At 39.2% G+C, this 25,818-nt stretch overlaps 1 protein-coding gene and 1 long non-coding RNA gene across 6 annotated transcripts in view; one reads left to right on the forward strand and one right to left on the reverse strand.

The window, feature by feature from the left end:
- The window catches only part of LOC134170540 (guanine nucleotide-binding protein G(i) subunit alpha-1), a 34,511-nt gene extending 24,887 nt beyond the window's left edge, over nt 1–9,624 (reverse strand). The window contains exons 1-2 of one of the 3 annotated variants that reach the window (XM_062631984.1): nt 9,431–9,624; nt 9,123–9,326 (exon numbers count right to left, since the gene is read on the reverse strand). In XM_062631984.1, the coding sequence (XP_062487968.1) occupies nt 9,123–9,240 (118 nt within the window). In that variant the 5' untranslated portion in view covers nt 9,241–9,326; nt 9,431–9,624. Of the gene's footprint in view, nt 1–9,122 lie in introns of all 3 variants that reach the window. The other 2 variants (XM_062631983.1, XM_062631982.1) reach the window with 2 other exon arrangements.
- Nucleotides 9,625–10,165: 541 nt separating this feature from the next.
- On the forward strand, nt 10,166–21,579 carry LOC134170541 (uncharacterized). Of its 3 annotated transcripts, none has more exons than XR_009967299.1 (5): nt 10,166–10,583; nt 13,548–13,731; nt 14,422–14,448; nt 15,446–17,258; nt 21,033–21,579. It is a non-coding gene; the product is annotated as an uncharacterized LOC134170541 (long non-coding RNA). The 3 variants fall into 3 exon arrangements; XR_009967300.1 differs by lacking the exon at nt 10,166–10,583 and having other exon boundaries at nt 11,997–13,731; nt 21,033–21,322; nt 21,439–21,579; XR_009967298.1 differs by lacking the exon at nt 10,166–10,583 and having other exon boundaries at nt 11,997–13,731.
- The last annotated feature ends 4,239 nt before the right edge of the window (nt 21,580–25,818 follow it).

The following is a 25,818-nucleotide window of genomic DNA, read 5'->3' on the forward strand; positions in this document are numbered from 1 at the left end:
AAGCAAGTAACAAGAGAGAAACCTACATAAACACCTGTCTGCTTGGCCTCAGACAAGTTTGTTGTCAAACCCCAATTCAATCTAACCCTAAAAGGTCCTATGTTCCAAGACGGCAGGCAGAGAAAATAACCTAAGTAGTCTCTCATCTAGGAATTAAACAACAGCTTTTGCTAGCAAACACTGAGGCAGTAAAGCGTATTGGAAGGAATCCCTGCCAATGTCTTTAAGAGCTTTAGAAAGCACATAATGGTTTTGCACAGAGTTTACCAGATTTATAAAGGATCAGTAACTGAATCTGCACACAGCTGAAATCCACTTTCGAAGCATTTCAAGAAATATTTAATCCATCAAGAATACATGCAACACTAATGAGACTTAGCAGCTTATTTTCAGTTCACATTTCTACAGTACATCATTGGTAGATTCAGAAAACAGAAAGTATTCAAAATAGCACTTCATTAAATAAAATCTATACTCTTGTTTACTCCCAATTTTGTTATTGCAAGACATTTCTCTCCAGTCATAGCAATTTCTAAAAATTGCATTCCAATACTACATTCATACTGTGTTCTGTTTGCAGTATTAGTACAACTTTACTGTTTCAACTGGAGCCTAATATCTCCATTCTTCTCTGTCTGGACACCAGGCTGGCAGTTATGCTTCTTGTCCACTATCACCTCTCATTCACAAAAGGACTAGGTAAAAAAGGATTCTTCCTAGTCTTACAACCTGTAAATTACACTAGCATAAGGAAACACAGGTCTGAGACTCCCTGGGTCTTGGAACAAAACCAAATTCCTACCTCCATTTGCTGATGTCCTAATCAACACACTCCTTGAGAAAGATTGGCACTATCTTCTATTCAAGCAATCATATTTTTAAATAAATGGGTTTTGAACAGAGTTTGACATGTCTACCAACTGGACCTTGCAGGTAAACACAATTTCACATTACTCTTAATCTAATTCAGCAGTAAACTGTGACACTGAAATGCAGAAACAAAGACTCATAATCTGCAGCCATTGTCCCCTGCAGCCACTGCTATTCATTTCCAGTATTCCATTTGCATAAGGCAAATGTATTTCTGCTCCTCCTCATGCTTTCATTCAGGTCCTTAACAAACCTTTATGACATACCAGTTAAAATTACTACTCTAGCAGCAAATGACTCCAAACAGGACAGCCAATTTAACTATTCAACCAGCAGAAAACTGAATTAGGCATTTAGAAGTGCCAGAGAGAGGGCAAAACCATTCAGCCAACAACACAAAGCTTCTATAATGGCTTAGCTGCTTATTAGACATGTACTGCTTATTTCCAGCATTCCGATGTGGATTTAGAAAGGAGGCAAGACCCTTTTGAGTTTTACTGGAAACTATTAAAAAAAGCCCAGAGACTCAGAACCCCCACAATTGTGATGGGTAACAATTTGTATTATAAGCCAAACAACTACAACAGCTTCATCCATGCAAAAAAACCCAACACATACTGCATGCAGGAAATTATTTTCCCAACTTCGCAAAGAAAGATGGGATACAGGTAGCCATTTGATTCCCACAGTACTTTAATTCCAAGAAATAGAACATATTACATTCTAGATGATCATAGAATTACAAACGTACTTCACAGCTTCAACAGAAATTTTCATTACAGTACATCGATTTCTTCGTTAAAAGCAATCTGCTTAGAGCAATGATTGTAAAAGACTTCCTGTCCACTCTGGTTGCCTAGATACTGTTATATTTCACTAAAGATTTAATCAGGTACCTTTGCTAAGTATATTACACACGTCAAACGCAGTACTCCATTTCTAAAAAGCATGTATGGAAAAGTAATGAGGTAAGAATTTATATACTGAAGCACCAGTTATATATGGTGTTGATTCCTTTAAATAAGTAGCTTTATGGAAAGCATTTTTAATTTCAATATTTACATAGTTACACGTAATTCTACCGCTTATATGCATCTCTAAATACAAAGACATAGCTCCCATACATAGAGCTATGTTCAGCATTGCTACTTAAGTTCATACTGAAACATACAGGAAATGTCTTATTCAGAGCTTCAATTATGAAAGCCAGAAAAGGAAAGCAATTTATTTTAGCAAATTGATTCTTAAATGTTCTATGCCAGCTACCCCCATCAGCTGAGATCCTGAAAGAATTCTATCAAAAGAAAATTTTAACAGTTACGCAAAAATATGTTTTTTTCAAGAAAGGGGCTAGCCATCATTTAAACCAAAGTGAAACAGAAAGTCAAAAGCTGACCTGAACAGGTAACATACTCCCAAATCAAAGAATAATGAATATGGGTATGTGTGAAATTAGGTGATTTTTAGGCCATTTTGCTGGGATACCATAAAGAGATAAATGATACTTTACCTCCTGTTTCATACACAATCTCTAGACAATTCCAGAGATTTTGAAGCTGGCTCCACAGCTTTACAAATTCCAATGGCAAAGCCAGGATGATGGGAAGCACCTTCCAAATCCCCAACTCTAACACTTCTTATAGCTATAATGTCAAAGGGTTATGAGCAGTCACAATCATGGATAATTAGACTATAACATCATAATCATTCCTTCATTTTCCACTCTGAATTTTTGTTAAAAAACTAATTTTGCCTTGTCTGTTCCTACTTAATGGGCAAGAAGAACAAAATTTTAGTGTAAGAAGAAATGAGTTAAACTCTTTTCTTACATTCCAAATTGTCTCAGCAACAAGAGATTATTTTTGTCTTAATCATCTAACATTTCAATATCTTAATTATTCTCCCACTCAGAAACATCACTAAGTTGAGCCATTTCAAAACCTGCATTTTCCTGAAAATTTTCCACTCAAAACTTCTAGCTCTCAAAAGTTCAAAGTTCTGATTCTTTCAATTGCTCTGTATATTACCAACTTAAAAACTTTTTGGATACAGGATCTCTCAGGTGAAGCCAACTAACTTTTCCACTTACAGAATAACAAAAATTTACACAAAGCCGGAGATAACAGCAGGACACTGCACAGACAAAGGCAATAAATAGAATAGCTGACCTCAGGTAAAGCTGGACAATGACTAAGATTCAACCTTAAAATAGCAAGCTTTTCATCAATACAAGTTGTCCTATATATACACATCTGGGGGGAAGAAAAAATAATCTTTTACCAGCTAATCATCAAATCATTTTAGATCTTTATTTCAGCATTTCCACGGCAGAAAAACTTCACACAGAACACCTTAAATACCTCTTTTCTACTTCCAGTTTTCTATTTTGACATTTGCCAGGATAGCATATTACAGGAAACACTGTAGATGCACACCAAGCTCAGTAGCAAAACTGACTTCAGAATTTCATGCCCTCTGAAGTTGGACTCATGGCTTGGTTTCAAAACATTTAGCGAGGCTGTAGCATGTGCTGACTATTCCCAGAGGACCAAAACAACTAAAATGTAAAATGTGGCAGCAAAAGAACAATTCACTTTGGTGATGTGGTATGATACCAGCAGAGTCGTAACTCTTTCTAGCACAAAGCCCAAGTTCAAGTTGTGCCAAAAGAGACAGACAAGGAACTGCTTCTGATATGAGCTAAAAGTAATTTCTCAAAAGTAGGTTAGCTTAAATACGCAGTCATTGCGGAATCTATAGGACTGAAGTAAACTGACTTATCAGAACAATGATGACAACAAACTGTACCACCAGAAAAAAAGTAGGAAGAAACTAATTGAGTCAGTGTATTATAGAACTTACATGTAGTCGTGAGCACCACTGATACTGGGAGCGAATGGCTTACCAAAAGTATCTTACCAGAACATTTTTGGTCTCTTATATGGGGGCCAATGGAAATACTACATGGTTTTTAAACGACAACTTGAAGGAAAATATTTTTTTTAGAACTTAAAATGTTTTCTAACTCTTAAAATGTATTTTAAAAAACCTTAATGCCTGATGCAAAAGGTAATTTTTATACATCTGTAACTACACCTTTTAATCAAGAGACAAAAAAAGCAACCACCACTACTGGTATCACAACATAGTACAAAACATACAGTTTTTCCTTAACCCTTTCTAAAACAACGATCACTTCAGTGAATTTTTCCCTAAGGACGTTAAAGAATTAAAAACATTATACAATCATAAATGATGTTTTTATGAAAAATTCTTCCAAAATTAAGATTTAATCAACAGATGACCTGAAATCACTAAAGATAATTTATATTGTAGTGAAAAAAATCTATGCACACATTACAAACCACTATTATGATGTTGTAAATTATACCAACATTGAAATGGAAGAAGACAAGCATAAAAGAACCTAAACTGCAATTATACAAACAGCCATAGCTGAATCGCTGTGTTTTCTGTACATCCATAAGTTTCCTTTCACAAAAGCAAGGGGGATTATTACCCTATGGGAATCTAACGATTTTGACTTTGAAATTATTGTTATACTTAGTACAAAGACTTGAGGATTTCATTGCCTTAACTACAAAGTCAGACATAAAAGTCCACATAAATAACATCCTGATTGCCAGAGACCAATTGTACCATATTAAAATGCAAGAGAGCTCCTAGTGCAGAATTCCTGCTAAATCTAAGCAACAGGCAGAAAGTTGAGGGGAAGCAGACAAACAAGGAAAAAAAAACAAAAACTGAAACAAAACAAAACCAACAGACAAAACTATTAGACACTTCTTTTAGGTACCACAAAACAGCTTTTAAAGAAGAGGTGAACTTGGTAAACATCAATAGATAGTTGCCTGTGAAGGTGAGACAGGAAATTCTGCCAGAAATGTTTTAGACTAGGCAGGTCTAAAGATGAGGTCAACAGCTCTGAAAATGTGCAATGTTTGTTTGTGAAAATAAGGCTTTTTTTTGAGAGCTTTGATAAGTTTAGACTTCGAAAGTCTTTTTTTTTTGTCTGCAAGTATGAAGAGAATACTCTGGAGGAAAGGCAAGACGAGTAATGGTACAAACAGCATATCTGATGTGTGGTCAGGTCTGGAGCAAGACGGGTACTGCCAAGGACTGCAAGGATCACACTGTTGAAAAGATGAATATCCAGTGGGAGTCAGTTGATTGAGCAGACAAAGATGCAGGTCTGTAACAAAAGAAAAGCAGCCAGAAAAAGACTCCTGCAACGTGAAGATTTAGAGGAACAGCAGAATAGAATTGTTTTAGTTACAGACTTAAGGAATAGAAAGAACTTCAATGAAAAAGACAAAGAGCAGTACTATGTCTTAAGTTAAAAAACAGGTATCTTTAAGATCAACAAGACGTTTCAGTATGAATCACAAGGATCTATTCAGGAAGTGAAAAATGGCTCTGTTGCTCCTAAGTACAAAGGTATCCATTGAACTTCAATCTACAAACATGATTATTCAGAAAGAAGACAGATAACTAACAGCTGACAAATATACAGCCTGTGACCTGCTGGATCCCAGGATCCACTTTAGAACATTTAAGACACATCTATTGCCTTTTTGATTCAAGATACAGGAAATTCAGTGTTCAGGTTCTTGGTATTAGGTGAAGAATGTGATAATCCACAAGACAAAGTGCTAATCCTATAAACTCATGCTGCCAGTTTGAATGTATTCAGAAAGCCTGATGAGCTAACCTCATACCAGAGGGCTTTCTACTAAATGAGGTACTGCCTGTTTTCCTGCAAGTGGCATAAATTCCATCTTATGTGCTTTAGCTAATTTAATAGAAACGTACTTGTAAATCCACACCTGATCTGGGTCACATGTATATTAATGCAGCACACAGATCAGTCACACAGAACCACCATCTCCCAACATGAGTAGAATTACATTCCTTCTGCAAGCATCACTGGAATTCTTATTTGTTCTACACTAAAATTAAGATGAGGAACCACGGAAGAGAAAAACAACTTAGGTCTACTCTTTCTCTACTTGGAAGCCAGCCAAAATAACATTGCTTTTCTAAAAATCACACTAAGTATACGAGTATACCTATAAGAAACTGCAATGGCAAAACCACTATAAAACAAAATAATACTTCAACCAGGAAACAGAAGTTTAAGAACTGTCGACAAAAACGTTAAAGTGCTAAGGAAAAGTACTTTTGTATGTTACATTTTTAATGCTGTATGTGTTTTTTGAGTTCCCAGGACATTTAAGTATTTCTTTGTCACACAGTGATATAATTTTGAATGACAGAAGCCTATCTATTTAATGATTTAAAAAAAACAAAATTTCTATGTATAAACAAACATTTTGAATTTGCCTTACAAACTACATGCTCAAATTCAGTCTACTTCTAATAATGAGGACGGTGCTCAGAAATTTTCCAGTAAAGGTTCTCCTGCTACTGGGATAGCACATTGAAGTGCGTAGGATTACAAGTTTAAAATACTGCTGTACATGGATCTCGTTCAGAATCCAGTATTTTTATTCTATGGCCTGCAAATTTGTGCAAAATGATACACCAATTCACAAATATGTTGAAAGTTAGATATTCCAGGCCAATACTACTTTGCTCAGCTTAAATAGGTCTGCTTCTTTCTAGGAGGAGAACAACAAAATATATACCTAACATGGATCAGTGATATTGCTCACAAAGTCGTAGTGTATGTACAGTAATGTCACATCTATCTCTTAATTAAATCAGTGCAATTTCCTGTTTTAGAAAAACCTTCAGGAAAACATATAATGCAAGAAATTACATTTTAAGGCTAGAAATAGGCTGATTTTATAAAAACATATTCCCTTAATTGAGCATTCTAGCTCAAGCTTCAGCAGGATTCTCTAATTACTACATAAAGATATAATTTTTATGGATGCTGGAATAAATCCATCCTATTGGGTTAATAGGTACACAGCGATATGCTCTTTATCTACATAGTAAGGTATTTTAGATGTCTCTCACACACTGTATTTTCCTGGCAGCAGCCCACAGTTTGCACTTTCCCTTTCATTTCAGTATCTTTTTGACAGAACAAGCCCATACATAGATGTAGGAGTACAACCCAAGTAAATGATAAACTATGACATATGGGCTGAACAAGCAATTGGGAAAGTGAACAGTGAGAAGACAGTGACTCTAGTGGAAGTAACTTTAAATAGTTTTGCCATCAGATAAGGCATTCACATAACATTTAAGACATCTGACACAGTTACAAGGAAAAGTAACTGAAAAACTTTCACTCCAAGACATGCGAAATACACAAATACATCCATAGGTGTACATACAAAACCTCGAAGATCAGTAAACATGTAGGTAATTTTTGTTTAAATGGTGATTCAAACACTCATCCTAAAGAAGTTAGCCTGCTAGTTTTCAAACCTCCTTTTACTGGGGGAAAGGGAAATACTAAACCAACTGAACTACTGCTTAGATCACTATGAGAAAACACATATATTTGAGCATTTGTTCCATATACTAAGATTTTATGAAATTCCAGCAGAAAAACATACGTTTCTCAAAAGCTGTTCTGCATTATAAACAATTTATAAAACTTAAAAATAGAAGCTCATAACACAGGGCTTTAGATGTAACAGCATTAAAGAGCTGAAAATGGTGACAAAATTAATTCTAAAATTTAAAGCATCTTTCTACAGATGGCAACTTTATCCATATCCCCAGAACATGATTAAGAGATACGAAGATGACTACCAAACCACATGTACTAGAACTTCCACAGCGAAAAACAGACTGAAAAATCATTTTAAATGCCTTGTCAAAAGACATATAAAGCATTACTCTGACACCTTTGAAAAAGTCAATAACATCTTCTGCAGTACTATTATCGAACCCACACAGGATAATCTTTCCATGCAGCAATCTGAGGATTCCAGAGGCATAAAGGACTAGGCACAGCATCAACCAGAAGCCTATCACTTTCTGGAAAACAAACCAATTAAAAAAAGCTCTAATCGTTCCCCTCACAAGCAAATTTTACAATCCATAAACACATTTTAAAACATTCCTTTTTCCCATAGTAGTTTGTTTCATCTCTTCATCTACACATGAAAAAGCTTCACTTTCCTGTTCCTTTTTGGAGCTATTTTAGAATTTCACAACAGAAAGAAGTTATTTAAGAGGTCTATTACAACGTCTGCAGTGAACAAAGCACACCAGATGAGTAATCTAGCATAATTAACGTCGAGGTTTGACTGAAACTGTAGCTCTGGAAGGGCTGCACGAGGAAAGCTGCAACTCAAAAGCTCCTTAACTCAGGATTAAGAGGACCCAGTCTGGTTTAGCTATATGGGATATACTGCAAAACTCCCTACATCATCAATACAATACAAATCTTTCAGCATTCAGCTGTCTGGAAGTTGTACAGTATTTTTAGTTCTGCACAAACGTATTTATAATTAAACCTCTTTTCTCTTGTATAGGCATTTTTAAAATCATCTAATTTTACTTATCTTTAAAACCAAGCATATCCCTTAAAATATATAAGAGAGTCAGCTTCAAGTACTTTTTAGCAAAACTCGGCAATACATGACAGTATATTATGTAGGTCACGTAATTTGTGGGTCACAGATCTGGAACCCCATCTAGGTTATACTCCCCAAACAACTTCCACAAAAATAAAACACCACCAGAAGTTAAACGGTGCTTTGCCGTGTGCTCCTTTGATTCTTTCCGCACTTTATTCTTGCGGCAACAGTTTAGACGTTCAGGTCTACAAGAAACATTAACAGCGAACATCCTCCTAGTTATCTCCTTCCTCTGAGCCGAGGCACGCAGAACCCACGTCACAAGTTTCAGATGTTATCCCCTTCAGATGGAAGCCAGGGCCCGCTTTCAGCAAGGGCCCCGGGGCAAACGACACCGCCCCGTTTCTCCAGCGGGCCCTGTCTCTAACCCGGGAAGAAGCCGAGGCGCCCATCTTCGTCTACGGCCGCTGTGTCCCCCTCCTTACGCCGGGAACGAACCTCTGAGGGGCCACGAGCACAAAGCCCACTGAGGCGTTACCAGGGGCGACCATCCCACCGCCCGCCCAGCCGCCCTGCAGCCCCCCGCTGTGCCGCCTCAACGGCGCCCCAGTTCGGCTGGCACCTGCCCGGCGTCACCTCAGGCAGGGCGGCGCAGGGAGGAGGGAACACCTCACCTCAGGGCTATGGGGTTACTTCATGGGACCATCAGCTCCCGCCAGCCCTTACCTAAGAGGAGCAGCTTGACCTCCCTGGCCGCCTTCTCGCCATCCTCTCGCAGGTTCCTGTCGATCATCTTGCTCCTCTCCACCGCCGCCTTGTCCTCGGCGCTCAACGTGCAGCCCATGTTGGCGAGAAGGCTGGCTTTATTTAGCTGGGAAAAGAGAAGCGACGAAGCAGTGGGGCTTCGCGCGCGGAGCCGCCGGAGAGGCGCTGAAGGGAGGAGGTGGGGAGTGAGTGCCTCCGAGCTCTTTCTGCTTCCCTCCCTCCCTCACCTGAAACGCAACGGCGGTGGAAACACCAGACACCGAGTTTACCGCACTCACAAGCGAGCGCAGGGGAGCGGGAGGCTTAGCCTGAAACCCGCCCCGGGATAAGCGGAGCAGGAGCAACAGCGGAACCGATGCACAGACCGGGGCCGCCGCGGACCGAGAGGAGGCTGCAGCTCCCGCGGCACCGCCCCCGCCCCGACGGAGGCGATCGGCGGCGCGCACCTCCCACACGGCGGCGCGGAGCGGGGTTGAGGCGGGGCGGGCGGGGGCGAGAGCGCGCACAGCGGGAAGGCGGGGTGGCGCGGGCCGCGCGTGCGCACGGCATCGGCGGGCCGTTGTAGGGGGGGGGGAAAGGGGGGGGACACGGGGTGACAGCAACGGGAACAAAACGGGAATGGTGTTTAAAACGGGCCCCCGGTGGGGAAGACGGCTTTCCTCCCATCAGGCGGTGCCACCGAAAGCCCCGCTCACCTGCCGGCGGCGGGGGAAACCATTGAGGGCTCGAATTTAAACGTCTGTGGGTGGGCGGTTCCATTGGCCGGTGGGGCGGGGGAGCGCCGGGCAGGGCTGTACCACCGCCCGCAGGGGCGGTTCCAGGGGGTGAGGCCGCCTGAGGCGTGGCGGGGAGCGGGAGGTGGCTGAGAAAGCGTTCTGCTCGGCCGTAGTCCCTGCTGTGTGGTCTCGGCGTGGGGCCCTTCTACCCTGCGAGAGGGGCTGAGAGTCCGGCCCCCACCGGCGTTGGGTGCCTTGTAAGGGAATCGTCCCCTTAGGAGCGGGATGGGGCTAGGGCAGCGCAGGGTTTGCTGCTGTTGATGCTCGCCGGTCAACTGCGTGTTCCCCATGGAAAGAGAGCCAAGGGAAACGATCCCAACCCCGGCCCAGAACTATTCCATTAACTTCCTTTTCATGTACCTCTTTACTTGCACAGAGCTCGAGTGTAGTCCTGCACATCCACATCAGATCCAGGGCTTGTTTTGTTGCTTCACTGTAGTGTTCTTTAGTATCAAGCCCCTAAGAACATGGAGCGCTCGCAGCTCTTTCCCCAGCATGCATATACTGAGGTGTCTGGAGTAGAAAAGAAAGGGCTTGTTGCCTTGTACCTGAGATCATCCAGTCCAACCTCCTGCCCAAGGCCAGGTCAGCTGAGCTACTGCATGACCCCTGGCTCGACTTGTGAGCACAGCCAGCTTGAAACAAAGTACATTTCACAGAATATCATAGATAAAACAGCCTGTACATGAGATAAAGTGAGATAAAATGCCATGAATCTCAGCAAAGTCTCAGTCAAAGCATCTCAAAGACACAACAGTCTACACAAGGCAGACCTGTTAAACTGAGGTTAATCTTCCCCAGTGAGTCCTTTGGATGTTTTGATTCTGTAGGGTATCAAGGGTTTCTGCCCCCAGAATGTGCTCAAAAAAAAAGCAGAATTTTACAGTACAGGAGATGATTTAGCATTAGAGTACAAAGACTTTAGGTCAGACTCAGATATTGCTACAGTTGGTAAATAAAAAGTTTTCTTGTATAATACTTGATGGAAAAGTGTATCAAATTCATTTTTTTATTGGATGTGTTAGATTTTCTTCTTCACAGGGATCTTTGCTAATGGTGAAGAAATGGTGTAAAATGAAGTAGATAACACTCAATTAAGCTGACTTCAACAGTTTTTTAACATTTTCTGGTTGGTAATCATGTACTCTAGCAAAGTATGGTATAAAATTCTTTCTTAAAGAAACCCTGAACAACATTAGCTTTTAGAACTTAATCAGACCTCTGAGGCATCTTTAGTGTGAGGGTGGTGAGGCACTGGTACAGAGAAGCTGTGGCTGCCCCATCCCTGGCAGTGTTCAAGGCCAGGTTGGATGGGGCTTGCGGTAACCTGGTCTAGTGGAAGGTATCCCTGCCTCCCATGGCAGGGGTTGGAACTGGATGAGCTTTAAGCTCCGTTGCATTCCAAACCATTCTGTGATTCTATGATTTTATTTGGCCATCTTCATTGTGCTGCTGCTTTGGAGAATGGCTGGGCATCTGAGGCTTACTTCTCTGCCACCAGCCATTTTCTGTTCTCTTGTGCAGACTGGTACCATAGGATAAGAGTTTTTAAAAAACAGTTTAGCTCACATATGGGAACTTAGTCTTGTTTTAGGGCTCCTGGCATCTTCTGTGACAATGTGAGAGGTAGTAATTTTGACTGCTGCTGAATGGAGTTAAGCAAGAGGAAAATAAATAAGCTTAGGGATAGTTTTCTGGCTTGGAAATAAAGGATAAAAATCACATTTGAATATTGGCAAGTGAAAGGGTGCCGATTAAGGGATAAGAAAGCAGTAAGCAGAGATTGTAGTCGACAGAAATATGATAATGAGAGACGTAGATGTTATGAAGACACTAGGATACCCCAACTTTGCATGGATTTTGTTTCACTTAATCACGCGCCTGGCACACACGTTTTCATACCTCTGACTAGGAGTGTCTGCTACGGTTCTATCTCTGCCCTCTTACCCTTTTAACACTGTCACTATGCCTGAAGTGTAAAGGGTGAAGTAGGCTGGAGCTCCTTTTATCTGTCTACTGTCTGCTTTTTGACACATTTAGCTAGTCTGAAATACAGATTTCATTCTGGTTTTAGTCCTTTTTTTTTTTTTTTCCTTAATTAGGGACTTTTCTGCTACCTTTTTGTTATTACAAACACATGGATAAGGTGTATCTGTTTGTACATGGATGACATTACCAAAACCAGGGTTACTCCTGAAGATCTGCTTGCATATATTTTTTCTGACATGCACATTCCTTGTGTTGAAATTTGCAGCCAATTTCTGTTGATATCTTAATTTTAAAGGTGTAGAAGAAATAGTTACTTCAGGTTACATGGGCTTTTCCAATATTCTTTCCTTATTCTGTCTTCTTTGAAATAATAAAAGGTATTTTCAACCATATTCAGTGATGTGAGTTGTTTCGTTCTACTTCTAGAATAACGGCCCAGGAGATAAATTATTGTATTCTAGAGTCACTTCATAACAATAGAAGCTCTCAGGAACATGGAATAACCCATACTCTTTTTACAGTGCCTGATATGGCTGAAGAATGATTGCACTAACTAGTGTAGCCAGGAAGCTTTTAATACTCAGAAGAAACATTGTCTGTGCTGTGCTTTACAGGTACTCTCTTATATGATGTTTAGTTGTAGAGCAGTGGAGACCTGAATCTCTATCCGGAGTTAGTAAAGATCTTTACATGATGCCTTAATGTATTTTCTTACAAATTAAAATATTCTACTACATAGTAAAAGAAGCTGTAGTTAAATATAATCTGCATTTGGGCAGTACACCATCTATTAGTTTTATTCCAAAATGTCAGAAATGTGTTTGCTCTAACCCATTGATTAGACTTGCTTCACAGCAGTGTGGTTATATGAAATTGCATATTTCATCCCTATAGTTAGAACTGTACAGATTTTCCCTTATCCAACAAGTTGGGAGATTGCTCAGAAGCTGTGCGAGTTTTTTGCCTCTTCAGTCCTGAGAGAGGATTGTTTTAAGAGATTTTGTTTGCTTGTTTTAACAACAAATAGCTGTTGTTTGGTATGACCTCCTTTTGGCTCCCCATCACCTGCTCTTGGGCTCAATTTTCTCTTAGGTCATGTTTAGTTATTACTGCATGTGCTTAATAGATAGAATTCTCATGTTTGATGTGGAACATATAGTGGTTTGTGGGCATAATAACCACCCTCCAGCCTTCTATTTTGCTGGTTTTCAGATATTAATTTAAATTATCTGATTCAGCCACTTTTTTGCCCTCATTTTTAACGAGACACAGTATGCAAAATCATGTATGAGAAATTGAGTGTAATTGTTATGAAAGAAAGGAAAGTGGGCAAGAATTTTAATTTCTGTGTATCTTTGGAAAAGTAAATAGACCAAGGTAAAGTACTTTCTGAATAAAGCACATAACTATATACATAATTATAGCTCAATGCCTAAACTAAGGTAAAATTTTATCTAATTCATTTATTGTGCTAAGAAAACAAAATGCTCCCAGGATTCAATGCAAGGTACCTTCTTCCATACCACTGCTTCACTTTTTAAATTATTTATATATTGCTGTTCTGCCTTTAGCCAGCTTCTTGACTTTTTTACAGTTCTAACAACCCCCATTTCTTTTCCAGATAGACTAGGGGCTTCCCATCTGTGTTGTGGTCCCACGGGCACCATATGTAGATTATTACCAACCGCAGGAATCTCTGTTACATTATCTGAAATTTAAACAAATGAAAAAAACAGTAAGTAGACATCAAAGCAAATAGAAATTCACCACACCAGCACCTATAGTGCTTGTTAACATGGATTTAAGTAACTATTGTCAGTGCTTTGGGGGATTCTGAGGTGTATATTGTGCGAGGATGGGGCTGTTGGGAGGGAGACACATGCCGTATAAGCCAGTGAGTGCTATGCATGACCTAGTGCCCAGTGCTGCCCTGAAATACACAGTGAGGATTCTGTTAATGTTAATGAAGGCAGTGCTAATTACGCTAATATGGGAGGAGAATCAGCTTTGTGTACCCTTACAGTGTAATTCAGAGGTCCTTGAAAGTGGACTGCATGTATTTTGCTAGGAGAAGGCTCAGCAAGGGGGCAGAGGGGAATTTGACATTTAATTCATATTGTATTAACCTTTCCAAAAGATCAGGTTTCCAACAAGTTGTGCGAGTCTGTTGATGATTTCAGTGTTCAAAACACTGTAGATAAGTCATCTCCTAAAATATGATAGAGCAAATGTTCTTGAAGGCAGATTTCTTTTTGTGAGGTCTGCATGTTTTTGAAAATTATCTTGTTAAATTTAATTCTCAATAGTTACAGCAAAGAAAATACATAATCTACTGTCTGTTCTAACCCTGAGCTGCAAATGAATTAGAATACCTATAGCAGAAATGAATTATACATAAAATAAACCACGAAAAAACAGGCAAATGTAATATTATGAAATACGCACCTCTTTGGTATGTTGTCTGTGCAGTTATATTGTTCTTTGTTCCTTTGTAGGTATGGAGAAGTTGAAATTATTTCACAGTAAGTACAAAACAGCACTGTAAACCACTAAGTGTGTTTGTAGGTGTTATTGCATATGAGTAATAATTAGATATACGTAAATATATATATTCATGTGCAGCTGTTAAATCAGCAAAACTTACAAATTGAGGTATCATTCTACTTGTGTAAAGCTTTATTAAATCTTTATGTAGTGACTGTTTCAATTTCAAATTACAGGAAGTAAACATCAGTGTATATGCAAAAATGCCCATCAGTATAATGTTTAATCTTATGATGCTTGGTCATCATAAGTTGGTGTCTTTTTAAAAATGCATTTAAGATAGACATCTTTATTCAAGATCTGTAGAAGTACAGTGATTTAAACAGCTACCAATGATGTTATATTGAGACATTCATGAAAATTACTGCGGGAATGTACCATTTCCTCTCACATGAACACAAAGTAACTGTAATGAAATACTACAACTTTTGGATGTCTCACACATACTCTGAAAGGCACCTTTTATGAATAGGTACCTCAAATAGTCTGTTTTCTTTTACTGCATTTAAAAATCACATATGAACATTACTTACTGTGATAGATTCTATAATGTATTAATGCAAGTGGTTTTTCATTCCTAGTTATAAATATACTACAAATACAGTAACCATTTTGCTGACAAAGCTTATCAACAAAGAATAGGACTGATTGCTTATGGAGAGTTGGAGATTTTTTCAGTAATTGCAAATTTAAAATAAATTGCTGTCAAAGTCTATTGGTTGTATGGAACAGATTATGACCATGTTATCCAATAAACAGTTTTTTTTTCTTACAAATGAAAAGTACATGATATTTACATGTAAATGAAAAATATTTTTTTAATACATGATCCTTTTATTCTTGCAAACAGTTTATGGTCATGGCAGTAGTCTTTCCCTTTTAGAATGTTGAATAACTGTGAGTACTCATCAATAAATACCAAGTAAAATAACTTTGAAATACATATCAAAGTGGGGTTTTCCTTCTCTTCACCAGGCATGATGGCAAAAAGTCTTAATACCAGACCTTGGGACTCTTATTACTATGACTCTGTAGGATTTTCTTGATTACAAAAGACAGAGAAGAAACAAAGTCTTGAAGCTGCCTGTGTAAAGCTGCCTAAATCCTGTCAGTGATTGCTATGGAGCAGCAACATGAAGCAGGTTTGAAGGAAGGCCTTTGCCATGATTTTATGTTTACATCTATGCTGAATCTTCAGAGTGTTCCTGTTCATTCTCAGCTACACAAGGTCCAGATTCAGTCCAGAGTTACACTAAACATCTGTGTTTGCTTTTACTCTTAGCTTGTCCTTAGCTTCAAATTCTGCTACTTCTGAGGAAGGGCTTGTGTGCCCTGAAGATTGTGGGTTTTTTTCTTATCTACACCAGCTGACCTAAATAAACCAACAAACCTTAGATTTAAGCAGCTTATTAGAAGCCACATAGTTCATGGTTCAAATTCTGGATAGACCAAAGTCACTGGAAATGCTACAATTGCTATTACTTTGCCCTTACTGTACCTCAGTACAGCCGGAATTTCTCTTTTGGAACTGCTGAAGTGCTTCAAGTTATACATGTGTTTAAGTGCATTCCTGATCTACAGCCAGGGTGCTCAGCATCTGTCAAAATTCTTACGAAGTTAGACAGATCATGGTGACACACTGTGGTGCAAAAACTTTGATTTTATTGGGTAAGTTAGAAAAGTCATTATAACCTTTTTGTCTAAAGCCTGATACTAAATTACTTGGGAGGAAGGTAAAAATACTCGTAGTTTAAGCCTTGAAATAGTAACATCTAAGTTAATTTCTGTTTCCAAATTTTGTGTGTCTATTGACTAATTTTCTCACTACTTTCCCCTTAAATTGACTAGAAAAAGCAGAACACTTCCTGGCATCACAGAGATGTGGATAAATATGCAGGATATTCGCTGAATGTAGTGGCAACATGGGTTGTATTTTGTTGGTTTATATGAAATGAATAATTACTCAGAGAAAAACAGATATAGTTTTACTTCAGGAAACAGCAGTTTATAATCCTTCACCTTCCAAATAGGAACAAGTGAACCCAGCACATATCTGGTTCTACTCCAATGCGCTTTTGTTTGCCTTGGCATTTGCTTCACTTTTACGTAAATTAGTCCAAGTTGCTTGGGTGGTGTTAATCATTCTGTTGTTTGTCTACATGTTCAATATCCTTAAAGCTTGTAGTAGTAATGGGCTGATGTTTTTTTTTTCAAGTAGACTGGTTCACTTTCCTCAGTATCGGTGCAAACTACAGAAAATCAATGGTGGCAAGTTATTAATTTTCAGTTTTCATTGTGAATTGAATAACATTATGGTGTTTAGATGAATAATACACTATGTCTAATGGTGCCTGGTATTACAAATTATACTTTTAATATAATCTTCCCTTTGAAAGCTAAGAAATTTTGCCCTGAAGTATGCCCTTGATCTGTTTAAGTCTCACACATAAAAAAAGAAATCACATGTACCTGAGGAGGATTCTGACATTATTTTTCTCTGAATAAAGTTTGTAGAATCAATTGTGTAACAGAATAAAATATTTTTTTTTCTAAAAAATGCAGTGTTAAAATAGGCATAAAATCTATTTGTAAAACAACACAAAAATATTTTTAGTACTATTTTGTCTTTAAAATGTTCTAGTTAGCAATAGAAATAATATGTATTAGATAAATACTGTCAACATTATTAATGCCAAATCCTAGATCCATTGTAAGGAAAGAAGAATGCTGTCATCACTATCTGCAAGACTCAGTTGTAACTTTGGATTACACAGTGTTGAAGAAGGGGGTAAAAGATCTAGAAATAAAAGCCTTGCTGAACAGTATAATTTGTTCTTCTCTCCAATATGCAAAAATAATTCTTCCTTGCTGTCACAAGATCACCTGCTTGAATAATCTGGCAAAGTACTCTACGCAGTTTATTCCGTCATGTTGAGTTTTGGCTAGTATACCTAGGCTTTATTCCCAAGAAAGTAGATGCTGTTTTCAGCTTTTCTCATGAGAGGCATTTGGAAGATGCAGGCATTTCCCTAACTGAGGCAGAACTATAAAACTGAGTTGTGAACCTTTGCTGCCAAAATTTGAGGAACCGAGATTAAGGAAACTATGTATGGATAAAACTGTCTAAGGGAACAAAAACAGGAAATGTGTTTAGATGAGAAAAAGCTATCAGGAATTTAAACAGGAAAGGCTGAGTACAGTCTGTTACTGCAGAATGCTAATGCTCTGTAAGGAAGGACCATTGCCTTAATGATTAGACCTTTAACAGAAACTCACTCTAAGGTCAGGGCCTCCAGGTCAGCAGTACTAAGTGGTCCACAAGGTACTTCGCTAGTTAAAAAAGCTGAAAATGCAGTTACATACAGGGGAGGCAGAGATCCAGCTATGCCCTAAATTAGCAGGACCAAGTTGCAAACAAGAATTATCATCAGAAAAAGATGTAGGACACTCCAGAGAAAGCAAAGTACTCCAGCTAGGGTCAGAGATACCAGAGGCAAGCTGTGATGCCCAGCCAAGCACCTTGCTCTAGCTGGAGCAGAGCAATGCAGTACAGTTGCAGTTGTCAGGAGATGATCACAGCTAGAGGTACAAGCGGGTATGGTGCACACACACAGAATGTGTCATTATCTGCAAGACAGAAAGCCTTGAAGAAAAAGGGAAATATAACCCCCATTTTCAAGAAGGGGAAAATGGATGACCTGGGGAATTACAGACCAGTCAGTCTCACCTCTGTGCCTGGCAAAATCTTGGAGCAGATTCTCCTGGAAGGCATGCTAAGGCACATGAAAAACAAGGTGCTTGGTGGCAGCCAGCACGGCTTCACTAAGGGGAAGTCCTGACTGACCAATCTGGTGGCCTTCTATGATGGGGCTACAGAACTGATGGACAGGGGTAGAGCAGTGGATGTCATCTACCTGGACTTGTGTAAAATGTTCAACATTGTGACACGACATCCTTATCTCTAAACTGGAGTGACATCGATTTGATGGATGGACCACTCGGTGGATAAAGAACTGGCTGGATGGCCGCACACAAAGAGTTGTGGTCAATGGCTCAATGTCCGGATGGAGACCAGTAATGAGTGGTGTCCCTCAGGGATCGGAGTTGGGACTGGTCTTGTTCCACATCTTTGTGGGTGACGTGGACAGCGAGATTGAGTGCGCCTTCAGCAAGTTTGCCGATGACACCAAACTGTGTGGTTCAGTTGATACCCTGGAGGGAAGGAATGCCATCCAGAGGGACCTTGACACGCTTGTAAGGTGGGCTGATGCCAACCTCATGAGGTTTAACCATGCCAAGTGCAAGGTCTGACACCTGGGTGGGAGCAATCCCAGGCACAGCTACAGGTTGGGCAAAGACGAGATTCAGAGCAGCCCTGTGAAGAAGGACTTGGGGGTGTTGGTTGATGAGAAAATGAACATGAGCTGGCTTCAGTGTGTGCTCGCAGCCCAGAAAGCCAACCGTATCCTGGGCTGCATCAAAAGGAGCGTGACCAGCAGGTCGAAGGAGGTGATCCTGCCCTTCTACTCTGCTCTCGTGAGACCTCACCTGGAGTATTGTGTGCAGTTCTGGTGTCCTCAACATAAAAAGGACATGGAACTGTTGGAACAAGTCCAGAAGAGGACCACGAGGATGTTCAGGGGACTGGAGCACCTCCCATATAAAGATAGTCTGAGCAAGTTGGGGCTGTGCATCCTGGAGAAGAGAAGGCTGCGTGGAGACCTCATAGCAGCCTTCCAGTATCTGAAGGGGGCCTATAGGGGTGCTGGGGATGGACTCTTCATTAGGGACTGTAGTGACAGGACAAGGGGTAACGGGTTAAAACTTAAACAGGGGAAGTTTAGATTGGATATAAGGAGGAAGTTCTTTCCTGTTGGGGTGGTGAGGCACTGGAATAGGTTGCCCAGGGAGGTAGTGAATGCTCCATCCCTGGCAGTGTTCATGACCAGGTTGGACGAGGCCTTGTGTGACATGGTTTAGTGTGAGGTGTCCCTGCCCATGGCAGGGGGTTGGAACTAGATGATCTTAAGGTCCTTTCCAACCCTAACTATTCTATGATTCTATGATAGCGTGGTTTATGGTGTGGCTAAAGAGCTGCACTCCCCGTGGGCATGGCAATGAAGGTGGAATGTGGTCAGGTACCTGCTCACCATTCTGATTACTACTAGGAAGCTCAGAGGCTTCAGGGTGCACTGAAACTTGCCAGTAGAATTATCAGCTAGTTTGCAGATGGGTAAGAATTACTGTGCCAATGAAGAGCTGTATTTCACGGATTTCCACTTCCTGAGGGTCACAGCAGTTATCCAGGGAGGCAACTAGGCTGGGCTGCAGCCTGAGGCTCTGGTTTCAGGGCAGACCTGCAAGCAGTGGGCAGTTAGCCTCTTAGGCTGAACTGTTAGACAGAAACCTAATTGATAGTGAGCAAAACAAGACTGCTTTTTTACAAAAATGAAACAACAACCAAAAATACCCAACCAAAACACAAGCAAGAAAGCCCTCCAAAACCTTACAGCATTCTCCCAAGTTCTAAACTGACCCATCTGGTAGGTTTCTTTCATCTTAAGTAAGACCTCTCTCACACTGATCTATGCTTCCTTTATGCGTTATAGCAAAGTAGGAGTAAGTCGCATGACAGCCCTTGGTTTTGCTAGGCAAAGTTGTTGTAAGTCTGGGCTATATTGTGCTTTTTAATTTCCGGAGATATTCAGATGTATATTTAATTCATGTATAAACAGGAGGTTTCTACAGTGAGTTTCTTCCTACAAAAACAGATCTGGTGTTACTGCATTATCTATTAAACAGTAACAGTAAGATGATATTTAAAAAATATTTTTTAAAAAGTTTTGTGATAATAACACTGTAATACTGCTGCCAAGATATACCCTGTTGTAGCCTGGTCATGCTGCATCAGAATAACAGAAAACAGATACACAATTAACTTCCTTATGAATTTAAAGGTAAGAATAAAATAAATTAAAATCAATATTTTACTGAATTTTATTTTCCAACAATGAATATTTTTCCTTTTTTGATGTAAACCTGTAAGATTTTTAATTAAGTATTCCATGAGGCTCAGATTGAAAATGTGGCAATATGCTTTATCCATGATTCAGACCTTAGGGGGATTTAAGAGAAGTGAGCTGGCAGATTTTAAAAATATATATAAAATTCTGTATCTTTATATAGATATGTATATGTCATTTGTGACATTCATGTAAATATTATGTCCAGATTTTCCACCAATGGATGTGATTTGTGGAAGGGTTCTGCAGAAAATAGGGCTCACTTCTGTTCTGTTCAACACTGTGCTTGATCACATTGAATTAATTATCCTATCATATCTGATAAATCTTGCGCATGACTCACAGGCCAGCAAAACATTAAGTAATGGTGAGGCTAGATAGTTATACAGAGTAACCTAGAATCATTGTAATGCTGGGCCCTTAGGGGGGGAAAGAAAAAAAAGATGTTTATATAGCTAAACAAAGAATAAGTGTATGAAAAGGCAATTTTATCTCTTCTTGAAGTTTTAATGAGACCAATATTGAAATACTACTTACAGAGCTAGTGTAGATGCACCAATAAAGAGAAGTTGAAAATCCACAGTCAATGTATAACTCATCATAAAAATGCCCAGGGAGATTTCTCTAATAAAAAGGAGCAGGAACATGAGCGGCAACAGAAGAACCTGTCTGCACTGCATCTTGCAGCAGCTTGGACAGTCTCTTCAGAAGGTGCTGCACATCCGTCTTTTACCAAGATGAAGGCATGGATTCAGAGCAGTCACCTTATGCCAGGCAAAGCACTGAGGAGACAGCTGACTGTGTCCAATGACAAGTACATAATTAAAAGGTCAGTGATAGATGGAGAATCAAACTTGACAATCCTTTTTTACATTTCATTAATGTCAGTATACCAATGATAAAATAATTTAGGAATGAATTATAGCAAATCTCTTCTAATTAGAGATTACAGATTGCCTCAATGTGATCTTGCGGAAGATCAACAACCAAAGCTGATTCTCTAAACGGTGTGATTGTCCCTTAGTTAAACTAAAGCTGTGTGACTTGACATGGGTAACTTTGACACAGAATTACATAATTTGAATAAAAGTACTTGGCATCTTTCATGTTCCTTTGAACTCCTTTTTAGTTCCTTGCTAGCCTAATGGCTGCTAGACTTTACAGTTAACAGTTCAAAGCCTGATTTATGTTGCCAATTAAAAAATACCTAAAAGCCATTGAAAACAAGAACTGTGGGCACAAAAGTATGCAGTCCAGGTCTGTCCACCAGGTTTACCAAGCCTTTTACTGGATCTGGGTGCTGAATTTTGACTCACAAAGGTTTCAGATCTTGGTGACTGACAGAAAAGAGAAGATCAGAAAATCACTGGTATAGTTTTATTATTGTGCAGAGTAGTCTGACTCTTCAGTCTCTCGTCTGATATCTAAACAAGATAGTATGTGTAATTGATAAATATGACAGCGAGAGCTGGGAAGAGAACAAATAGTGCTTTCCAGTTACAGCATCATGGGTTAACATGTGATGTGAATGTGTAACTTGACCGTGGAGATTACAGAAACAAAGGACACTGTGACCAGCACTAATAGTGAGCTGATTTTACATTGGGAATGCCCGCACTGTGCAGTGGTCAGGGGCTGGCAATTTTGGAGCTAGGAGGAACATTTTGTGCTTCAAGGAGGACTATAAGGCTATGCTTCAAGGAGGACTAGGTGTACTGCAGTGCATCACCTAAAATGCAGAACCAGCTCCCCAGCTCAGTTTGAAAGTGTCTGTATGACCTGGACACCCTCAGTCCTGTCTACAGTACAAGAAGTAATGAACATTTGTAGCTTGCTATGCCCCATTTAAGGCTGTAATAGAAGAGCAAACAACCTAGATTTCAGGGATGAGGAACAATAAAGGTATGATGGCAGTATTCTCAGGAACAGGTGTTGCACTATTGACTTGGCCACACCAGCCTAACCTGTCTGAATCTAAATGGTATTTTTCAGACCAAACTTTTTCATTTTGACTTCCTCTTAATATATGTATATATATTGTTTATTCACAAGCATGTAATAGCTTTTAGTGGGTTGAAGCAGGCAGTGGGGTATCTCTCTATTCATACATTTCCGTTTTTTAATAGGATCTATTCAGAGCAAGACAAAACCCTGACTGAATGCTGGGAGAAATTTTGTATCACGGAGTCATTTAAATGTGAACTAGGACATTCTCTGGACAATTACATAAAAATGGCAAATGACCCTCTGTACAATAGTTGCTTTCAACATGATCCAAGGCCAAGACAAGCTTTTGACAGTTACATAATGCAGATGGATCATGATCAGCCAACACAGAAATGTTCGGCATTGTGCAAAATGTGAATCACATTTAACAAATTTGAAACCAAAAGGAGAAAAAAAAAAAACCACAAAAAAACAGACAAAAAAGCCTCAATTTTCAATATGCTGATCAATTTCTAATTGATAATATTTAAATTTATAAATATTTATTTGTAGTCCGAAAACTAAATGCTAATGGAAAGACTGGAAAAGGCTGAAATAAGGAATCTGGGAGGTCTTCAAGCTTTGACACACCTATTTGCAAAACCATCTGTGATATATTGTAAATGGTTTATAAATCTACAGATTAGTGATCGTATATGCTATATCCATATGAAATGCGTGTGTTTTTATTTAGAAATAATTTACTATGCCTCTAAAATAGCTATGCCTCTAAAATATCTATACCTCTAAAATAGTTATAGACTAATTTAGTTACACAACTGAATTCCAGAATTCACAAATCCAAATAATATAGCTTACTACTACTAGTGTCCTGCCACCTCTGCTTTTCTGCAAAAAAATACACTTGCATCAGTAAACACCGCATTGCAGTAGTGTGAATTTTCTCTTCTCCCAGTGGTAATAAGGTCTTAAACTAAATGGAATTCATAGAATCATAGAATCATGGCATGGTTTGGGTTGAAGGGACCCTAAAGCTCATCCAGTTCCAGCCCCCTGCCGTGGGCAGGGACACCTTCCACTAGACCATGTTGCTTCAAGCCCCATTCAGGCTGGCCTTGAACACTGCCACGGATGGGGCAGCCACAACTTCTCTGGGCAAACCTGTTCGAGGGCCTCACCACCCTCATAGTAAAGGATTTCTTGCTAATGTCTAATCTAAATCTACCCTCTTTCAATTTAAAGCCATTCCCCCTTGTCCTGTCACTACATGCTCTCATAAAAAGACCCTCTCCAAGGGAATTGTGGCATTCCAGTGTACTTAATTTATACTGTGAAAGTCAAAGGCTCTATAGATCTATGTATCTTTCTATTTAGAAAAAAAATTGCACCTGAAAGCTTTATATATATATATTGTATATAATACATATAAATATATGTATTATATATATAAATATATATATATATATAAAGCCTAATATCAGTTGGCTGCAGGGAGCTAAAGCACAAGCTTCTTTGCTATCTCCCCAATAATTTTTTCACTGTAGCTTGAGGAGAAATCTACTGATATTAAGCAATAAATCATGGTCTCCCCTTACATTCTCTCTTTTACTTCCTGGATGAGACCAAGAATATTAATTACAACAAAGGAATTATCATTTCAAATTAATTATCTTTTTGTGTTATCCCTTCTTTGAGAGTAGCTGGCCCCTAATGCTCCCCAGTATGTATTCCAAAATGCTGTAATGGACAATCACATAAAAATACATCAACGAAGAAACTTTTTTGTAAGTGAGTCTAATAATGGGTTGTTTACAGAAATTGGTGTTGCAGATATCGGTATCTTGATTTTGTGTTGCTAAAGACAATATTTTATTACTGACTCTTGATATTTTTTCCCTCCTAAAGCCTTCTTCTATCCACTGAAATGCTTTATAGTAGTGAAGTGAATTATAAGTTGTGTTGAAAATAATATTTTGATATCTACCCTTAGGTTCCTGCTTTTAATATGTATAAACTGATTTACAGTGGTGAATTTTATCAAGAAGCAGGATTTTTATGCTAAATCATAAGAAAGAGGCCTCTATTACATGTCATGTGGTCTTTTCTGCTTCAAGGCTAGCTAGTTCTGGTTACTACTTCTTTTTGCCATAATGCATGCTGTCAATCTATGGAACAAGTATTCAAATGACTGAATCTGAATCTGTGTTTTGACAGAGCTTTTTTTCTAAAGGCTAACTAGGTAGGGAATTATCCCAAAATAGTTGCATCTCCCAACACAGTAAATATGCAGGGATTAAGCTTTAACTCTTTCATGCAGCCTTCCTTACTATTAAAGAACATAAATAAGTAGACCTACATCTTTTGTGGAACGTTAGTACTTGAACCAATACATCATCTCTGTATATCAGTGAGAATTGTGGAATGACAGGTCCATGATAGTAGGAAATGTGTTCATTATGAAAGTAGTATTGAATCAGTTCATTGCCAAAACTATATAAAGAAGTGACAAAGCACTCAAGCACTGGCTGGCAACACATAGTCAAAAGCCTGACAGATTAATCTTTAATCTTATTTAGTATACTTATTGATTAATAAAGACCTTTCCAACTATAGGATGCCAAAATCTCATAAAAGTGGGTGGAACTTGTGTGAGAATAAACTGAAAGATATCTAGAGAAAAATAAGGTTTCCTCCAAACTCTAGTACTTTCCAACATAAAGTATGTAGATATCTTATTTAGACCCTTATCTTGATCCCACTGAATTTATAACAAATATTTAAAGATTGCAGTGAACTTCAAATAATGCCCTTGCTGCACAGGGTATCTGATAGTGGGCGTTATTCACCTCAAGGGAAAGCAGAAGAGCAAGTTTACAAATATTTAAACCTTTTCATTTAGTTTGGATGAATGAACCTCCTTTGAGAAATACAGTGTTTAGCCTTGAGAAATATAGTATTTAATAACACGATACCCTTTGCTGTGTTTTTCAAAAGGATGCCAGTGAGGGGCTCTTCATCAGGGACTGTAGGGGTAGGACAAGGGGTAATGGGTTTAAACTTAAACAGGATAAGTTCAGGTTAGATATCAGGAGGAAGTTCTTTACTGTAAGGGTGGTGAGGCACTGGAATGGGTTGCCCAGGGAAGTTGTGTATGCTCCATCCCTGGCAGTGTTCAAGGCCAGGTTGGACAGAGCCTTTGGTGACATGGTTTAGTGTGAGGGGTCCCTGCCCATGGCAGTGGGGTTGGAACTGGATGATCTTAAGGTCCTTTTCAACCCAAACCATAATGTGATTCTATGATTCTAGATATCACAATGCTGGCTGAAATTCACTTTGAGTCATAAACCTCCACCTGAATTTCCTGGGTGTTTTTTTTTT

This window comes from Pezoporus occidentalis, unplaced genomic scaffold (assembly GCF_034315485.1).
Source record: "Pezoporus occidentalis ecotype Australia unplaced genomic scaffold, CSIRO_AGI_Poc_V1 ctg38, whole genome shotgun sequence".
Classification (NCBI taxonomy): domain Eukaryota; kingdom Metazoa; phylum Chordata; class Aves; order Psittaciformes; family Psittacidae; genus Pezoporus; species Pezoporus occidentalis.